Source organism: Lithobates pipiens, unplaced genomic scaffold, assembly GCF_037356315.1.
Source record: "Lithobates pipiens isolate NorthernLeopardFrog02 unplaced genomic scaffold, aLitPip1_a1.2 Scaffold_16, whole genome shotgun sequence".
NCBI lineage: Eukaryota > Metazoa > Chordata > Amphibia > Anura > Ranidae > Lithobates > Lithobates pipiens.
This window is the reverse complement of record NW_027507748.1, coordinates 303,601,948-303,623,363: the sequence shown is the minus strand read 5'-3', so window position 1 is coordinate 303,623,363 and position 21,416 is coordinate 303,601,948. Positions and strand designations below refer to the sequence as shown.

At 45.0% G+C, this 21,416-nt stretch overlaps 1 protein-coding gene across 1 annotated transcript in view; it reads left to right on the top strand.

The window, feature by feature from the left end:
* The first annotated feature begins 542 nt into the window (after positions 1-542).
* The window catches only part of RSBN1 (round spermatid basic protein 1), a 75,334-nt gene continuing 54,460 nt past the window's right edge, over positions 543-21,416 (top strand). Inside the window, exon 1 of the mRNA XM_077481562.1 lies at positions 543-1,035. Within this exon, the coding sequence (XP_077337688.1) occupies positions 600-1,035 (436 nt within the window). The 5' untranslated portion in view covers positions 543-599. The remainder of the gene's footprint in view (positions 1,036-21,416) is intronic.

Genomic DNA, 21,416 nt, shown 5'->3' with positions numbered 1-21,416 from the left:
CTCAAGTAGTTAATTAACCATTTTTTTGTTAAGTCTCCTTTAAGGGGGTGTGTCCTATGCCTACATACATTTGTTAGTAGGTGTCCCTCATTCCCATCTGAAAATATTGGGATGTATGCTGTAACAATGTCATCCCTGAATAACGCTTTGATTGAGATTGATGAGAACCAGTCCAGTAAATGGGCTTTTTCCTCTGAGAGACCAGTCTATGTAGCGTGTACTTCCATTGACCATACAGACAATGCGAAGCAATGCCATCAGCACTGACTCCCTCACAGCACACACACGTTGCAGAGCCACAACACGTATCCGGAAACGAAGGCTTTTCTTTGGAATGTAAACAACCGGCTGCTCAATGGTTAATTAGGGCCGTCAGATGACGTAAGAGGCTCCGTGCACCCAGGCACGATCTCCGTCCTCGGACTACAGCTCTCCCCGACCAACTACAACTCCCATGAGCAGGCTGGGTGCTGCGCATGCGCCTCACCTGAGCCTCGCAGCCAGCGATAACAGGAGATACTACACCTCCCACAAGGCTTAGCGCCGCGCTCATGCGCCCTGCCACAGGTCGGGCCATTTAAAAGTCGTCGTTAGGGGAAATGGCCGCGCAGCTTGGTACGTTTGCTGAAGAGAGGGACAAAGCCAAGGCAGGCCGTAAGAAGAAGCGGAGGGAAGGGTCGCCTTGTTCGGAGAAGAAGAGGAAGAAGAAGAGCGAGTTGGATGGCGGGGACGGGCCGAATGAAAAGGAGGCCAAGAAGAGGAAGCTGGCCAATGAGTCCCACCACAGCTGTCATCACCACCATCACCATCATCATCACCACAAACACCACCATCACCACCATGGCAAGGAGGAACTACCTCCCCCCGGCCTCACACACACCAACACCACCACCATTATCCCGGTCCCTGCCATCAGCCCGGCCTTCCTCACCCTCACCCACATGGACAGGCCCCGGGACAAGAGCAAGAAGAAGCACCGCACCAAGAAGAAGGAGAATGGCGACGGGGAGACCCCTTTAAGGACTGTCAAGAAAGGTGAGAGGGGGAGGGGTGGAGACTGTGCACATGTGTGCTGAGATACACAGGGGGCGTGTATAATATTCTTTATATATGTGTAATCCTATAGGGTGCTGGGGGTGTGTGTGTAATATATATGTATTTATTATGGAGGTGTGTGTATAATTTATATATATATATATATATATATATAAATATATATAATAAAAAAATATTGGAGGGGGGGTGTGTGTGTGTGTGTGTGTGTGTGTGTATATATATATATATGTGTGTATATATATATTGGAGGGGTGTGTATGTATACCATTGGGATGCTGTGTGGGTTTTTTTTTAATTCATGTGTATAAATTAGGGGTGAGTGTGGTTTTTATATAGTATTTTTGGTGCCAGGGGTGTATATAAACATGTTTGTATACAATATGTGAAGGAGGAATGTGTATATCAATTTGGGGTGCTATTTGTGAGAAGGGGGTGTGTCTGTCTGAGGGGTGCTACATTTGTAGAGAGAGAGAGGGGCAGGATTATTCTAAGGCAGTGTTTCCAGATGTTAGAACAAATGGTCTTTAACCACTTCAACTCCAGGCCTTTATTTCCAGTTCACACTGGTACGATGTGTGAAACCCTGCGATTCAGTGCCGGATCCCACATCGCACCTGAATCACACACTGGTTCACACTGAGATCTGTGAACTGCTTTGGGTGTCAATGTAACGTTAATTACACCCCCAGATCGGATCGCAGTGCTAACTGTCAAATGGTGTAGGAATCGGGTCACAAAGGTGTGAACACCCATATGATCTGATTCCAGTGTGGGCCGTAAAAAGGGTCCTGCACCATTTTGGTGCGAATGCAATTTCAGTCATACAGCCTGGATGAAATCGCATTTCAGACATCGCATTTGATATGCGTGCAGTGCGAATCACATGCGATGTCCATCAATCACACAAATGTTAACATATTTTTTGTTACTAAATTATTTGGAACACCCCCCCCCCCCCAAAAAAAAAGAGTGTGCGTATATAGATAAAAAGATATATAGAGAGAGATATTTTCCCACAAAGCTTTCTTTGGGTAGTATTTGATCACCACTGGGTTTTTGTTTTGTTTTTTAATTGGAAAAAAATAAACATTTTTTCTTTTTGTTCTAAAATTTGGTAAATACGTCTTCTTCACTGATGAAGTGGTGTGCTAAAATGCAGCACTGATGGATGGCACTGACGAGAAGGCACTGGTAGGCATTTTTAATGGGCACTGATTGGCATCCTTGGTGGGTCTGCACTGATAATCAATGTGCTGTTTATCAGCGCAGACCCCCCCCCATCAGAGAGCAGCCGGTTAGCTCTCCTCTACCTGCGCCTTTTCCCGTGCCAATAGAGGGAAAAAAACGATAAATGGCAATTCTTGTTTAGTGTGATCAGCTGTGTGTTTGTTTTTATTTTTTTTATTTTTTTATTAGCTCTGTTGACATCTGGGCAAACCAGAAGTGATGTCGGGTCACCGCTTCCAGGTTACCATAGCAGAGAGCCGATCAAAGCCGATCCTGGCTTTGTTCGGCGGTCCAGCCAACTGGTGCAAGTGCCAGCTGGGTCACTCAGGTCTCCTAGAGAGATGGGAGAGCCCAAGCCAGCCACTGGTGGGGGAGGGACTTTCCTTCCTACTGCTTGTAAAAGCAATCCAATGGCTAGTTAACCTCTAAAATTGTTTTTACGAGGGAGTCCACCGCCAGCTCTAAAAAAAAAAAACGGTATTGGGGTAATGCCAGCAGCTGTTAGCGTAAACCTTCAGGCAGACAGCTAAATACACAAATGGGATGGATGGGTGTGTATGAATGGTGAGGAAAATAATTAGTTGATCCTCTGCAGATTTTGTAAGTTTGTAACTTTTGTAAGTAGTACAAATGAAGGGTCTATAATTTTTATCATGTGTATTTTAAATGATAGAGACAGAATATCAACCAAACATACAGAGAAAACATGTGATGCAAATGTTATACATTAAGTTGCAGTTCAGCGAGTAAAAAAGTATTTGATCCCCTAACAAAAATGTTGGTACTTGGTGGAGAAACCCTTGTTGGCAAGCACAGAGGTCAGATGTTTCTTGTAGATGGTCACCAGGTTTGCACACATCTCAGGAGGGATTTTAGTTCACTCTTCTTTACAGATCTTCTCTAAAAATCCTAAAGGAGAAGTACAGCCAAAGCTTTTTTTGGCTGTGCCTCTCCTGTGGATCACAGGAGTGCAGTGCGTTTTGCACTTCTGTGACCCGTTTTCAGCAGCGAGCAGGCTGAAGTCCTCTCTGCTGATGTCAGTTGGTCCAGGCTCCGGTGTCATCAGGACCAGAGTCAGGATCCACCTAGGCCCCTGGACCAGCACCCGGCTCATCCTCTCAGTGAGCCGCTCCAGCCCCCTCCACAGCCCAGAACATCAGTGAGCGTGGAGGGACAGAGCAGAGAGACACTGACAGTCAGAAGCTCTCTGCTCAGGAAGCTGTGAGAACCGAGGGATCGGTTCTCAGTGTTTGAGGTACGGGGGCAGATTCTGAATCGGACTGATGCTGCATCCATCTAGTATGATACCAAATAAAACCAAAACACATACATCCAACCACTTCAATACCTTAGGGCGTCATATGGCGTCCTTGATTTGTACAGGGATATCAGAATGATGCCTGCAGCTACAGGGATCATTCATTCAGATAATCTTTCCAGCTGGCGATTCTGTGCATGATAAGAAAAATATCAGCAGTTCCGCTGCTTGATCGTTTTTATAGGTTAAGTCCCCATCTGGTGCTTCTCTGGGCTCTCCCGTGCCATCAGTGGCCCAGAAAAAGAAATGGTCAGCGCTGGATGACGATGATAGAACTTCCCAGTGACCAGCTGGTCACCAGTCATCTCTATGACCGGAGGCCGGGGTGCGACGCTATGACGTCACTCCCGGGTTCCCAGATGTAAACAAGGTCGCGATCTGTGAATTTTTAATTTTTTTTGCTCTCGTGCTTTCCAGCCTGAAGGAGAGATGTTGGGGTCTTATTGACCCGGCATCCCTCCATAAAGAGTACCTGTCACAATAGATTCCTATTACGAGGGATGTTTACATGCCTTGTAATAGGAATAAAAGTGCTCAAAGAAAAAAAGCGTAAAAATTAAGTAAAAAAAAAAAAAAGTAAAACGCCTCAGTAGCTAGTGTTCAGAAGCGAACACACGTGTAAGTCCCCCCCCACATATGTAAACACTGTTGAAACCACACATGTGAGGTATCGCCACGTGCGTTAGAGCGTGTGTAACAATTCTAGCACTGGACCTCCTCTGTAACTCTAAACTGGTAACCTGTAACATTTTTCAGAGCATCGCCTATGGAGATTTTTAAGTACCGAAGTTTGCCACAATTCCATGAGTGTGCATAATTTTAAAGCGTGACATTGTTAGGTATCTAGTTACTCGGCGTAACATCACATTATACAAAAAAATTGGGCTGACTTTACTGTTTTATTTATTTTTTAATTAATGAAACAGGTTTTTTTTTTCCCAAAAATTATTGCGCAAATACCGTGTAAGATAAAAGTTGCAATGGCTGCCATTTTATTCCCTAGGGTGTCTGCTATAAAACATATATAATGTTTAAGAAATTTTTATATATATATATATATATATATATATATATATATATATATATATATATATATATATATATATATATATATATATATATATATATATATATATATAATTTTTTTTTACATGTAGGAGAGAAGTGCCAGAATAGGCCTGGTATTGAAGTGGTTAAGGTTTCTTGGCTGTGTCTTGACAACTCAAAGTCCCTCTTTTTCATTTTCTATAGGATTAAGGTCTGGAGACTGGCTTAGGGCACTCCTTGACCTTAATGTGCAGGAATATTCATTTATCCCATTGTTTTGCAAATCTATGTACACTGCAAACTTTATGATTGAATCGGTTCTGCTATCGCTGTTTTACTAACCTGACAGCTTATTATTCTAATAGGAAACCATTAATATTGTTTGCAAATATTAAAGATTTTAACTACCAACAAGAATAATTCCTTACATTTGAACAGCACCTGTCATTTCAGAACCATCATGGCAGCGCCTGTTAGCGGGCATCCACTCACTTGCTGCTACCACGTCCTCACCTTGTGTCACTGCCACATCACCAGCCATCCCATTAAAGTGAATGGGGCTGTCGGTGAGTTGACAGCGGGTCAGAGGATGACGTGCTGCTGTGGGACAGAGAACACAGTTGGTCTTTAAAATTATGATATAAATCGAGTTGATTTAAATGAAGCCTCACATGTGTGGTTTAAACGTTCTTTACATATGCAGGTGCCACTTGTGTATGCATTTTCTTCTGCGTGCGAGCTCGCGGGGACGCTTAAAATTTTATTTTTGTAAATTTTTTTTTTTTTTTACACTTTCCCTTTTTAAATATATATATATTTTTTTTAATCACTTTTATTTCTATTACAAGGAATGTAAACATCCAGAGCCCACCCTGCCCCAAAGCACCCACTCCCCCATGTTGAAGGCATGCTATATATCAAGTGCATAGAGTAAATGCTGTAAAAGTGAGAAATTAACATCCTGCACTCACACCTCAGATCAGCCCCAATTCCTACACCTTCACACCTCAGATCACTGCCCCCTGCAAATCTGTTTCACCACTGTACCCCCCTTTTTGTCTGCCCCATCACTATAATCCCCTGCACATCTGCCCCACCACTGTACATCTGTCCCACCACTGTACCCCCCCCCTGCTAGTCTGTCCCACCACTGTACCCCCCCCCTGCTAGTCTGTCCCACCACTGTACCCCCCCCCTGCTAGTCTGTCCCACCACTGTACCCCCCCCCTGCTAGTCTGTCCCACCACTGTACCCCCCCCCTGCTAGTCTGTCCCACCACTGTACCCCCCCGCTGCTAGTCTGTCCCACCACTGTACCCCCCCGCTGCTAGTCTGTCCCACCACTGTACCCCCCCGCTGCTAGTCTGTCCCACCACTGTACCCCCCCGCTGCTAGTCTGTCCCACCACTGTACCCCCCCCCCCCGCTAGTCTGTCCCACCACTGTACCCCCCCCCCCCCGCTAGTCTGTCCCACCACTGTACCCCCCCGCTAGTCTGTCCCAGCACTGTACCCCCCCGCTAGTCTGTCCCACCACTGTACCCCCCCGCTAGTCTGTCCCACCACTGTACCCCCCCGCTAGTCTGTCCCACCACTGTACCTCCCCCGCTAGTCTGTCCCACCACTGTACCTCCCCCGCTAGTCTGTCCCACCACTGTACCTCCCCCGCTAGTCTGTCCCACCACTGTACCTCCCCCGCTAGTCTGTCCCACCACTGTACCCCCCCGCTAGTCTGTCCCACCACTGTACCCCCCCGCTAGTCTGTCCCACCACTGTACCCCCCCGCTAGTCTGTCCCACCACTGTACCCCCCCGCTAGTCTGTCCCACCACTGTACCCCCCCCGCTAGTCTGTCCCAGCACTGTACCCCCCCGCTAGTCTGTCCCAGTACTGTACCCCCCCGCTAGTCTGTCCCACCACTGTACCCCCCCGCTAGTCTGTCCCACCACTGTACCCCCCCGCTAGTCTGTCCCACCACTGTACCTCCCCCGCTAGTCTGTCCCACCACTGTACCTCCCCCGCTAGTCTGTCCCACCACTGTACCTCCCCCGCTAGTCTGTCCCACCACTGTACCCCCCCTGCTAGTCTGTCCCACCACTTTAACCCCCCCCCCCCCCGCTAGTCTGTCCCACCACTGTAACCCCCTCCATCTAATTTTAACCCACCACTGTAACTTCCTGCTCTTCTTGTTCCACATTTGAACCCAGCGCTGTACCCTCCTGCTCATCTGCTCCACCGCTGTACCCTCTTCTCCTCTCCTCATCTATGAGATGTGTGATATGCAGAGTGGTACAAGGAAGCAGATATGAGACACATCTATCTGTCCTGGCATACTCATCCTGCACTGAATGCTGGCTGTGGCTTAAAGGGACACAGAGTGCAGGTGTTCAGTAGGGACACACAGGTTCAGCAATAATTTCAACAAAGTTCCCAGAAGCGCAACAGTAATGTCACAAACTGTCACCTTATTGTAATTTTCTCAATCACCATGAATCCCTTCTTTCTGAGGTTGGTAGTGTTAACCAAGTGAGTTATCTTCCTCCACATGGTGGACAGGGCTAGCAGGACTGTGACTGACTTTAGCAGTGTCCAAGACAGTCCTCCTCCTCTTGGAAACAGGGACCCCCCCCCAGCAGAACTGCACACAATATCTTCCCCATTACAAAAGCTGATGATTGCAGCTACAGCAGAGTTAGAGAACCAAACAATGTTTCCCATCTTTTACAATGTGTAGCAGGTGCGGTGTGGGGAATTCTGAGTCGAGTGCCAGCAAAACATGCTTCACGGGTTGCCTATCCCTGCTTTAGATCAAAGAAATTAACTTCGGTCTGTAAATGAGGGAAGTTTAACCACTTGAAGACCAAAACTTTTTCTGACATTTGTTGCTTACATGTTAAATCAGTCTTTTTTGCTAGAAAATTACTTGGAACTAGAGCTGCACGATTCTGGCCAGAATGAGAATCATGTTTTTTTTATATATATATATATATATATATATATATATATTTAGACACCCTCTAGAGAATAAAATGGTGGTGGTTGCAATATTTTGTGTCACACTGTATTTGTGCAGCGGTCTTTTAAATGCATTTTTTTGGGGAAAAACGCACATTAATAAACGAAACAGTAAAGTTAGCCCAATTTATTTTGTATCATGTGAACGATGATGTTATGCAGCGAGAATCGTGATCTTTATTCTAAGCAAAAAAAATGATTTTCATTTTAGTCAGAATCGTGCAGCTCTAATGCATAGATGTGAATCGAACCTAAGGCACAAGGAAAGAGAAGGCAGGGGTTGTATTTTTGCACAGCTTTTTTTTTTTTTTTTTTTTGTGGACCTATCCGCAATTTCAGCTTTTTAAAATTCTAGCTGGAAAACCCTCTTCTCTGGGCCTTTCTTATACTACTTTCACTTTATTGGTCATAAGACTGAAGTCTGCATCCTATGTAAGTATGCATTGGTTATATCCGAGTGACTGCTGTGAAAACTGACTGACCATCACTGTAGTAATTTGCGCAGCAATCTTCTGAATCCTGCAGAGTGGCTTCTCTTTCAGAAAACGAACCCCGTTTGCTCACTCAACACTGCCGCCTTTCACAGAACTACTCCCTTTTTTAGTTTATTTTTTTCAGTTAAGTAAAAGGCAGGTTACCCCCACCTCACCTTTCCACCTTGTCTAATCTGAATTATGATACCCAAATTATCAATGGGCACCTTTTTACAGCTCCTCAGTTTAGAGTTAACTGAATGAGGGATTTAAATTATTGCTCTGTGTGCAGCGATGCACACTATCTACACTTATTAACATAATACACAAGTGTGTGCATGCAGGGCAACAAGGGTGCTTTTTTTTAAATATATATTTTTATTTTTTTAACTCCTTGGCCCTGGCACCTCCTGGCTCTTTTAAGGGGTTTCAGATGTCAGGAAGTGGGGTGGGGTGTATGATTATGTAACCACCGTTATTGGTGGTCACATGATTGAAAACCTCCTGATCGCAAGCAGCGTTAACTGTGCTGGGAGAGCACAAGGTGCACGCTCTCAGCACAGCTGTGTTTGCAGTGTGTGGTACTCAAATATGTGGTCACTCTGCGCCAAGGCCCATCCGCCCAGTGGCCACATAGCTGCGTGCTGTCAGCCCAAAGAGGTCAATCCCTATTTAACACTTAAATTTTTTTTTACGTCACAAGGTAAAATAAGCACCCTATGTGGGAGCATTGGGCAGGGCACAGGTCCTCTATATGGAGCCATTATGTGTCTATTACAATCCTAGTGTCTCCCCTGCCCTCTACTCCAGTGGACTACACATATGATTGTGCTTGCTTTGCTGTTTACCTGGGAGCTCTGAACCGGTAATGCTCAGAGCTGAGCACTTTTGGGTTTCATTGATGGTTTGACAATTTAGGTGAGAGCACAAGCAAATGTGAGAATTCATTCATGACATGCCTTGAATGTAGCTATATTTTTTTTTTTTTATTTAACCATGTAAGGACCAAGCCTCTTTCCAAGATTGATTTTTAATTGGTTGGTAATTTTTAATTGGTTGGTAATTTTTGCTAGAAAATTACTAGCCCCCAAATATTATAAAAAATTATTAGTGAAAGATAATGTTACACCGAGTAAATTGATACCCAACATGTCACGCTTCAAAATTGCACCCGCTCTTAGAATGGCATCAAACTTTTAACCTTAAAAATCTCCATAGGTGACGTTTAAAAAAAATTCTACAGATTTCATGGGCTGGTTCATTGCTCTCGCTCTAACGATCATGGTAATACCTCACATGTTTGGTTTGAACACCGTTTTCATATGTGGGTGCTGTTTACATATGCATTCGCTTCTGCACAATGACTACTATTTTTTTATTTTTTTTTATTTTACCTTTTATAAACATCCCTTGTAATAGAAAAAAAGCATGACAGGACCTCTTAAATATGAAATCTGGGGTCAAAAAAACCTCAGATCTCATATTTGCACTAAAATGCAATAAATAAGTAAAAATTTAATGTCATTTCGAAAGTCTCTTTTTAAAAGCTGTGGGTGGAAGTGACGTTTTGATGTCGCTTCCGCCCTGCAATGGTATGGAGACGGGTGGGGGGGCCATCTTCCCTCTCACTCATTGCAATACCACACATGGAAGAGGACCTGATCGCCTCCGTCACTACCAACAGCACCGGAGCACAGCGGGAGGGGGGCCCTCTCCCAGCGCCGATAAAAGTGGTCTCGCGGTAAATCTGCTGCAGATACCACTTTTATCTGAAAGCTGAATGCCCGCTGAAAAGGCAACCGGGGTTATGGCAGCTAGCTGCTGCCATAACAATATTCCTCTTCAAAGTACTGATGTATGAATGGCAGGCGGTCTGAAAGTGGTTAAACGAATCAATGGGTTTAGTTCTACTTTAAAGGAGTATAGCCAAAGCTTTTTTGGCCATAATTCTCCTATGTATTACATGAGCGCACTTCGTTCTGTACTCCTGTGACCTGTTTTCAGCTGACGGCAGACTAAAGCCCGCTGTCAGCTGACTTCACAGAGCCAGTCTAGGCTCTGAAAAGATCCCACCCATATGGTCGAGAGCTGAGCAATCAGCGGTGTTTGATCATTCAGTTTTCGGTCTGGAACCCACAGGGGTCAGATGTGGCATTGGACTGATGCTACCTCTACCTAGATGAGGACAGGAGGCACCTGTACATGCCAGCTGCTGACTGCGTGTGTCCATAAATGCCACGTCTCTGTTCCCTCATCACAGAAGTTTGACAGCAGCAGGAGCCTATGGGTTCTGTGACAGCCTGGGAACTGCTCTGGATCAAAGACATGAAGCCAGGTAAATGTTTAGAAATTGGGAGGGGCATGGTAGGACAGTTAGTTGGGCGTTTTTACCTTGATGCATAGACCTTGATATGGGGTTAAGAAGTGTGCTGCGCTCAGAATGCAGGGTTCAGGGGTGTTGATGTGAAGAGTGATAGAGAATACTGCTCTAGCTGTGTTCTCTGCCACCTTCACATCACCTTCCCTATAGCAGTGACGTCTAGCACCTCTTCCCTCCCATAGCAGTGTCCTACTTGTTTCCACAGCGGTGACTGACCGGGAGGCAGCACAGTTCTGGACAGAGGGAGAGAGTGACTTTTCATATTAGCAAGCTGGTGATTGGTTGCTTAGGACCACCCTGTGTAACTGTGAGAAAATACAGTTAACTCTTTGATCGTCCCTGTGGTTAACCCCTTCCCTGCCAGTGTAATTTATACAGTAATTAGTGAATTATTTTTTTTTTTTTTTTTTTTTTTTAGCACTGATCATGGTATTGGTGTCGCTGATCCCCAAAAAGTGTCACTTGGGGTCAGATTTATCCACCGCAATGTTGTAGTCCTGCTAAAAAAGGCAGATCGCTGCCATTCCCAGTAAAAACAATTAAAAAAAAAGTCCATAAATGTATCCCGTATTCTGTATGTATGTATATATATATATGTATATATATATATATATATATATATATATATATATATATATATATATATATATATATATATATATATATATATATATATATAGTGTGTGTGTGTTTAAAAATAAACTATTTTTTTTTTTGCAGAAAATTAACTGAATATAAACAGCATGTAAACACATCATTCATAGATTTTTTTTTTTGTGGCCCTTTAATACCTTGGATTATTCTTATTTGCTGATGCTCAGTGGGTTGAAATGCTAGAACTGTGCACTGATAATGGTTACTTTTATGTTCTGTCATATTTTGGTGTTTGACATTTTCATTATGTAACTCTTGACTGTATGTCCTTTGGTTTTAACAGGACCACACTTACTTTCTTTGTAAGAATTCCAAATAAAACATCTTCTTTTATGTATACAGAGATTTGCTGTAGAGGTGCACGATTCTGGCCAAAATGAGAATAACGATTTTGTTTTTGCTTAGAATAAAAAGATCACGATTCTCTTATGATTCTTGCGATGTAAAATCTAAGTAATTTTCTAGCAAAAAAAATAAATATGTTTTAACTTAAAACCAACAAATATCACTTGCAGTCCATTCCATTGACAAATTGTTACAATGTTTTATTTATACTTAACCACTTGCTTACAGGGCACTTAAACACCTTCCTGCCCAGACCAATTTTCAGCTTTTGGTGCTCTCACACTTTGAACGACAATTACTCAGTCATGCAACACTGTACCCAAATGAATTTTGTGTCCTTTTTTTCCCACAAATAGAGCTTTCTTTTGGTGGTATTTGATCACCTCTGGGGTTTTTATTTTTTGCGCTATAAAAGAAAAAAGACCAAAAATTTTGAAAAAAAACGCATTTTTCTTTGTTTCTGTGATAAAATTTTGCAAATTATATTTTTTTTTTCATAAATTTTGGCCACAATTTATACTGCTACATATCTTTGGTAAAAATAACCCAAATTAGTGGATATTATTTGGTCTTTGTGAAAGTTAGAGAGTCTCCAAGCTGTGGTGCGAATCGCACAAAATTGATCACACCTGATGTACTGGTGGCCTATCTCATTTCTTGCGACCCGAACAAGTCAGGAAAGTACAAATACCCCCCAAATGACCCCTTTTTTGAAAGTAGACATTCCAAGGTATTTACTAAGATGCATGGTGAGGTTTTTGATGTTGTCATCTTTTTCCCACAATTCTTTGCAAAATGAAGATTTTTTTTTTTTTTTTTTTTTCCTCACAAAATTTTCAATATAATAGGTTATTTCTCTCACGTGGCATGTGTATACCACAAATGACACCCCAAAATACGTTCTACTACTCCTCCTGAGTATAACGATACCAAATGTGTGAGACTTTTACACAGCCTGGCCACATACAGAGGCCCAATATTGAAATAGCACCATCAGGCGTTATAGGAGCATAAATTACACATCTTATTTCTCAACCACCTATTACAGTTTTGAAGGCCCTGGAGCACCAGGACAATGGAAATGCCCACAAAGTGACCCCATTTTGGAAAGCTAACACCCCAACGTATAATCTATGAGGCATAATGAGTCGTTTGAATGGTTCATTTTTTTCCAGAAGTTTTGGGAAAATGTGGGAAAAAAATGAAAACGCATTTTTTTTACGCAAAGTTGTCCATTTATAAGATATTTCCAACACATAGCATGTACATAGCAAAAATGACACCCCAAAATACGTTCTACTACTCCTCCTGAGTATAACGATACCAAATGTGTGAGACTTTTACACAGCCTGACCACATACAGAGGCCCAATATTGAAATAGCACCATCAGGCGTTCTAGGAGCATAAATTACACATTTCATTTCTCAACCACCTATTACAGTTTTGAAGGCCCTGGAGCACCAGGACAATGGAAATGCCCACAAAGTGACCCCATTTCGGAAAGCTAACACCCCAACGTATAATCTATGAGGCATAATGAGTCGTTTGAATGGTTCATTTTTTTCCCGAAGTTTTGGGAAAATGTGGAAAAAAAATGAAAACGCATTTTTTTTACGCAAAGTTGTCCATTTATAAGATATTTCCAACACATAGCATGTACATAGCAAAAATGACACCCCAAAATACGTTCTACTACTCCTCCTGAGTATAACGATACCAAATGTGTGAGACTTTTACACAGCCTGGCCACATACAGAGGCCCAATATTGAAATAGCACCATCAGGCGTTCTAGGAGCATAAATTACACATTTCATTTCTCAACCACCTATTACAGTTTTGAAGGCCCTGGAGCACCAGGACAAAGGAAATGCCCACAAAGTGACCCCATTTTGGAAAGCTAACACCCCAACGTATAATCTATGAGGCATAATGAGTCGTTTGAATGGTTCATTTTTTGTCCAGAAGTTTTGGGAAAATGTGGAAAAAAAATGAAAACGCATTTTTTTTACGCAAAGTTGTCCATTTATAAGATATTTCCAACACATAGCATATACATAGCAAAAATGACACCCCAAAATACGTTCTACTACTCCTCCTGAGTATAAAGATACCAAATGTGTGAGACTTTTACACAGCCTGGCCACATACAGAGGCCCAATATTGAAATAGCACCATCAGGCGTTCTAGGAGCATAAATTACACATCTTATTTCTCAACCACCTATTACAGTTTTGAAGGCCCTGGAGCACCAGGACAATGGAAATGCCCACAAAGTGACCCCATTTCGGAAAGCTAACACCCCAACGTATAATCTATGAGGCATAATGAGTCGTTTGAATGGTTCATTTTTTTCCCGAAGTTTTGGGAAAATGTGGAAAAAAAATGAAAACGCATTTTTTTTACGCAAAGTTGTCCATTTATAAGATATTTCCAACACATAGCATGTACATAGCAAAAATGACACCCCAAAATACGTTCTACTACTCCTCCTGAGTATAACGATACCAAATGTGTGAGACTTTTACACAGCCTGGCCACATACAGAGGCCCAATATTGAAATAGCACCATCAGGCGTTCTAGGAGCATAAATTACACATTTCATTTCTCAACCACCTATTACAGTTTTGAAGGCCCTGGAGCACCAGGACAAAGGAAATGCCCACAAAGTGACCCCATTTTGGAAAGCTAACACCCCAACGTATAATCTATGAGGCATAATGAGTCGTTTGAATGGTTCATTTTTTGTCCAGAAGTTTTGGGAAAATGTGGAAAAAAAATGAAAACGCATTTTTTTTACGCAAAGTTGTCCATTTATAAGATATTTCCAACACATAGCATATACATAGCAAAAATGACACCCCAAAATACGTTCTACTACTCCTCCTGAGTATAACGATACCAAATGTGTGAGACTTTTACACAGCCTGGCCACATACAGAGGCCCAATATTGAAATAGCACCATCAGGCGTTCTAGGAGCATAAATTACACATCTTATTTCTCAACCACCTATTACAGTTTTGAAGGCCCTGGAGCACCAGGACAATGGAAATGCCCACAAAGTGACCCCATTTTGGAAAGCTAACACCCCAACGTATAATCTATGAGGCATAATGAGTCGTTTGATGGTTCATTTTTTTTCCAGAAGTTTTGGGAAAATGTGGAAAAAAAATGAAAACGCATTTTTTTTTACGCAAAGTTGTAAATTTATAAGATATTTCCAACACATAACATTTACATAGCAAAAATGACACCCCAAAATACGTTCTACTACTCCTCCTGAGTATAACGATACCAAATGTGTGAGACTTTTACACAGCTTGGCCACATACAGAGGCCCAACATGCAAGGAACACCATCAGGTGTTCCAGGGACACATAGCATGCACATACCAAGAATTACACCCCAAAATACATTCTGCCGAGAAAAGAGTAAACAAAAGATTACCTGTGGTTTTAGCAGCACAGTTGTCCACAGGATGTTAGCACTGGTCCAGGCAGCAGACAGGGACTTGGTCAGCAAAAATGAACACAATTTTCCAGGCAACAGGCAGGTATACTGTCCATAGTCAATATTGGCAGCAGGCAGGGATACTGTCCATATACAGTCCAAGGTCAGTGCAGGCAGAGATCGTCAGCATTGCCAAAATATTGGTCCTGGTAGTAGGCAGGAACATGGTCCATCCATGTTGTGTGGTCAGTTCATGCGACAGGCAGAGGCATGATGGTATAGGTCCTACAGGCAGCAGGCAGAAGTAGGGCCTTGTTCAGGACAGAATGGGGATAGGGGTAGAGGCTTCTCCCACCCAAATCTCTTTGAAGCCTCCGAGTCTCCAGACCCTAGGAATGAGAAAACAAAGGAAATTGTCTTCTTCATCCAAAAAATCTATTCTGGAGCCCCTCACATATGTGAGACCCCTGTTATGAATCCCACTAGTCCACAGAGGGTACAAGATCAGTCCAAGAGGCAGGCAAAAGGCATGGTCAAACAGTCCAGGGTCAGTTCCAGATCAGGCAGAGGTATGTACAGAATCAGTAGGCAGAAGCATGGTCGAATAATAGTCCAGGGTCAGTTCCAGATCAGGCAGAGGCATAAACAGAATCAGTAGGCAGAAGCGTGGTCGAATAACAAGCCAGGGTCAGTTCCAGATCAGGCAGAGCTTTGTACAAAATCAGTAGGCAGAAGCGTGGTCGAATAACAAGCCAGGGTCAGTTACAGAGCAAGCAGAGGCATAAGGGGTTTGAAGGTAAATGGCAGGAAGTGAGGGTTAGGGTTACCATACTTCACTAATAATTCACTAAAGTATGGTAACGGCGGAAACAGTCACCTATGCAGAGGCCTGGTTGGGAAGGGCATTCGGCACAATGATAAGTGGTGTCTCTTCTCACTCCTCGTTTGCTGCACACCCGACATTTTTTCTGATGTCTTCGGCCTGTTGGTTTGGGAGGGATTTTGTCAGGAAAGTGGCGTTCAGAGAGTCTGCTAATTACATCGGATCGAATGTTTTGTGGCGGGCCGTTGGGGTATATAAGGGCAATGGTGATTTCCTCCTGGTAGCCAAGGAAGGGTATGGGTCTTTCTGTGGACTTACGATAAATGACATATGTATTGTATATGGCCAAATTAAAGAAATAAATTGCAATTTTTTTATACCACTTGTATGTTCTTCTCATGGCAAGATAGGGTTCGAGCATCTGGTCGTTCAAGTCGACACCCCCCATGAACATGTTGTACTCATGGATACAAGTGGGTTTTTGTATTGGGCCATCCCTCCTGGTGATCTCAACAAAAGTGTTGTTGTGGATCGAAGAAAGCATATAGACATCCCTTCTGTCCCTCCACTTCACAGCCAAAATTTCCTCGTTCCGTAAGCTCGCCGCTTCGCCTTTTCTTAGCCTTTTGTTGACGAGGCTTTGAGGAAAGCCCTTCCGGTTCGTTCGTACGGTGCCACATGCTGGAGTTTGCTTTCTATGGAGATTGCGGAACAGGGGTAAACTGGTATAAAAATTGTCCACATACAGATGGTAGCCTTTCTCCAGGAGTGGGTTTATGAGTTCCCAAACAACTTTTCCACTCGATCCGATGTATTCGGGGCAATTAGGGGGATGTAGCTGGGTGTCCTTCCCTTCGTATACCATGAAGGAATATGTATACACTGTGGCTCGGTCACACAACTTATACATCTTCACTCCATAGCGGGCCCTTTTGGAGGGAATAAATTGCTTTAGCCCCAGCCTGCCAGAAAATTTTATCAGGGACTCATCCACACATATGTGTTGGTCTGGGGTAAACAACTGGGGGAAAATCTGAGAAAAATAATTTATTAGTGGCCGAATTTTGTAAAGTTTATCAAAATTTGGGTCATTCCGGGGAAGGCACTGGGTATTGTCGTTAAAGTGTAGGAATCTCATTATCGTTAGATATCTGGTCCGGGACATTATTGAGGAAAAGATGGGCATGTGATAGATGGGGCGGGTTGACCAATATGCACGTATTTCATTTTTATTGTTTAGTCCCATACAAAATGTGAGGCCCAAAAAAATTTTAAACTCCTCCACTGTTAGGGCTCTCCACTCGTAGGGACGGGCATAAGAGGACGTTGGGTTACTTTGAATAAATTGTTGGGCATATAGGTTGCACTGGACCACAATGGATTCAAGCAAGTCCTCTGTAAAAATTAGGTGGAAAAAGTCCATCAGGGAAAAATTTTGTGTGTCCACCTGGACTCCTGGGTTGGCAGTGAAAGGGGGAACGTTGGCTTCTCCTGAGTTAGGAGGAAGCCACAAGGGGTTCTGGAGGGAATAGGGAAGGCTGGCATGGGACCTAACCCTTTGGGGCCGAGTTGACACCCCACTGGTACGTGGCCTTTGCCGAGGTACTGTGGTGCCGGTGGATGGCACTGGGTTGCCGGTGGATGGCTCTGCGGTGCTGGTGGATGGTACCGCCTCCTCACCAGTGCGCCTTCGTCTGACGGGCGGACTATCATCTTCCTCCTCTGAGGCTGTCATGGTACCACTGCTGAGGACAGGCTCGTAGTCCACGTCAGAGTCACAATCTGAATATGAGGAGGAATCCGAAGCGGAAACCTCCCCGTTGCTCTCGTCGGCTGCAAGGATATCATATGCCTCCTCAGCTGAATACAATCTTTGTGACATTTTTATCGATCACAAATGGCACTGACAGGCGACGCTGATGTGGCAGGTGACACTGACAGCACTGATCACAGGTGACACTGACGACACGTGGCACTGACAACACGTGGCACTGGAGGCAGATGGCACTGGAGGCAGATGGGGCTGACAGATGGGGCTGACAGATGGGGCTGACAGATGGGGCTGACAGATGGGGCTGACAGATGGGGCTGACAGATGGGGCTGACAGATGGGGCTGACAGATGTGGCTGGCTGGCAGATGTGGCTGGCTGGCAGATGTGGCTGGCTGGCAGATGTGGCTGGCTGGCAGATGTGGCTGGCTGGCAGATGTGGCTGGCTGGCAGATGTGGCTGGCTGACAGATGTGGCTGACAGATGTGGCTGGCTGACAGATGTGGCTGACAGATGTGGCTGACTGACAGATGTGGCTGACAGATGTGGCTGGCTGACAGATGTGGCTGGCTGACAGATGTGGCTGACAGATGTGGCTGACAGATGTGGCTGGCAGATGTGGCTGGCAGATGTGGCTGGCAGATGTGGCTGGCAGATGTCACTGGGGCTGGCACTGGCAGATGGCACTGGCTATTTGCTCTGGCAAATGGGGCTGGCAGATGGCACTGCGGCTGGCAGATGGCACTGGCAGGTGGCACTGGCGCTGGCGGCACTGGCGCTGACGGCACTGGCGCTGACGGCACTGGCGCTGACGGCACTGGGGCTGACGGATGGCACTGGCGCTGGCAGGTGGCACTGGCGGCACTGGCGCTGGCGGCACTGGCGCTGGCGGCAGTGGGGCTGACGGCAGTGGGGCTGACGGCACTGGGGCTGACGGCACTGGCAAGTGGCACTGGCGCTGGCAGGTGGCACTGGCGCTGGCAGGTGGCACTGGCACTGGCGGCACTGGCACTGGCGGCACTGGCGCTGGCGGCACTGGGGCTGGCGGCACTGGGGCTGGCGGCACTGGGGCTGACGGCACTGAGGCTGACGGCACTGAGGCTGACGGCACTGGGGCTGACGGCACTGGGGCTGGCAGGTGGCACGTGGCACTGGCAGGTGGTAGGTGGCACTGGTGCTGGCACTGGCGGCACTGCTGACAGATGGCACTGGGCTGACAGATGGCAGTGGGCTGACAGATGGCAGTGGGCTGACAGATGGCAGTGGGCTGACAGATGGCAGTGGGCTGACAGATGGCAGTGGGCTGACAGATGGCAGTGGGCTGACAGATGGCAGTGGGCTGACAGATGGCACTGGGCTGACAGTTGGCACTGGGCTGACAGTTGGCACTGGGCTGACAGTTGGCACTGGGCTGACAGTTTGCACTGGCACTGGCACTGGGGCTGACAGATGTTAGCACAGTAGTTCACAACTCAGAGATCCGCTCTCTCTCCTCACACGCTGTCTCTGTGTGAGGAGAGAGAGACACGGCAACGGGAGATGATCTCATTTGTTTATATTTGAGATCATCTCCTATTGGCAGCTGTGATCGCTCTGTGAACGGCCGCTTTGATTGGCCGTTCACGGCGATCTGTATTCGCCTGTCTCCCGGAGACACGGCGGATACAAAACTTCCGCGATGCGCGCCGCCGGGGGCGCGCATTGCGGAAGTAAACCCAAAGCCGTCCAGGGACGACCGCCCGAACGAACCCGCCTGCCCCACGGCCGTCATTCGGCTATAGGGCGGGCGGGAAGAGGTTAAGTTCAACCAGTAAAGAATGTTTTGATTCTTGGCAGATTGCCCAGTTTTTATCTTCCTTTCTTTGACAGCTGTGCCTTCAGAAGAGCAAAGAGAATTCTTTGCATAGAAAGAATTGTGAAACACTTTAGTCAAGATCGTGATAACGATTCTTGACAATTAATTGTGCAGCTCTAATTAGAAGCATTGGCTATGACTTTCTAGGGTGATAAAAGGGATGAAATGGGCCATAATGAGATGGAGTTCAGAGCCACCTGGTATAGTGTGTCCTTTATATTGATCAGATACCCTTGGCTTTCTATTACGGCAAAGTGTTTAAAAATGTCATTTTTTTTTTCAGCTGTACTTAGATAAATATGAGATACCAACTTTGGTTGTTGTTTTTATTATTGTTTGGTAATCTTCTTTTTTTTTTTTTTTCTAACCCAAATGACCCTGATAATTTCTAGCTCTTTGAGTGGATTGCCTTGTTTTTTACTGTGGCAATTACACACTCGGATCCAAGTTCTACAACTAGAATGTGATGTTTACACTCCAAATCCCATCCTACGCAGACGTTTTTCATGCTCTGGGACAACTATCTAAGCAACAGCAGATTGAGAGTCACTGGAGCAGGTTAACCCTTTATACACACAGTAGTTTCCACTGTGTGCTTTATGGGTAATTTCACCTTTCAAGGTCTGTATCACTTGCTGCTGTGCCCAGACAAGGATATAAAGACGTAGCTCCCTATTAAAGCGGTGTTCCACCACAAAAAATAAAAAAACAGAAGCTACACATACTGTAGCTGCTGGCTTTTAACAATAGGACACTTGCCTGTCCTGGAGTCCAGCGATGTTGGCACCGCAGCTGATGGTTTCCATCAGCTGTCGGGTGCTGCCATTGCGGGTAAGGGTACCCTGCAGTGAAGCCTAGTGCGCATGCGCGAGGCCCCACTCCTCTCTCCTACTAGGGAGAGGAGGGGGGAGCCCCGCAGTGATGTCGCGGGCCGGGCTCCCGGAAGTAGGAACAGGGTACCAGGATCAAAGACAGGTATCCTGTGTCATGCCCCCCCCCCCTAAATGAAATGTGACATGTTCCCTCTGCATGCCTTCCGGGTTCAGGAGACTCCTTTCCGGCAGGGTCCGGCGTCTGCCGAACTTTCAGCCCAGAGTCCCCTGTGCGCATGCACTGCTGCAGTCAGCGGCACATTGCGAGGGGAATATTTCCTAAACCGTACAGGAAAGACTATCGTACAAAAAGACTATACAACCACTTTAATGATTTTGTAGATATTGTTTCAACACAAACCGCTCCTAGAGGCGATTCAGTTCGCATTGTGCGCTATACAAGTATTTGATTCATTCACAAAAAAGTTAAATGGGGCAACAAAAGTATTATAAAACTGAAAATGGCAACAGTAAAATAGAATGAAACATGCAGTGTTTGCCTAGACCTCAGTCCTCAAGTACGCCCAACAGACCATGTTTTGGGAATTTCTCTTAGATAAAATAGCTGTCTTAAAATGCCAAACCATTGAGCACCTGTGCAAGATAAAGAAAAACCTGCAAACATGGCCTGTTGTGGCAGACCCTTTAGTCATTTTTACATCTATTAAATACTCTGCCCTTGTTTTAACTTTGGATAGTAAAACATTTTTTCTGCCAGTAAATACCTTATACAGCCCACTTCCAATTTCTTGTCTGGTAAAAACCCTAGGCTTATGACATTATTCAAAGCTCTCTCACTTTCATCAGAGTTTTGCCATTAAGAGAGGGGGATGAGTCAGAGGGCCAATGAGAGCTGCAGAGCTGGGAGTGTGCCTCTGTGTAAATTCAGGAAGTGAACAGGCAACAGTGTCAGCTGCCCGCAGTTCAAATGGATGCAGCCAGACTTGGTGGAGGGAGATTTCTGCAGTATATTTGACAAGTACAGAATCACTGTATATATGAAATATGCAAAGTGGTTGGAGGGAAGCTTCAGAATGGCAAAGATGTTTTATTACAATTTGAGAGCAGACTGCAGTTCCACTTTTCCTTTCGCTGCCAGGACCCGTTCTCCATTTTCTACACCTGACCAGACA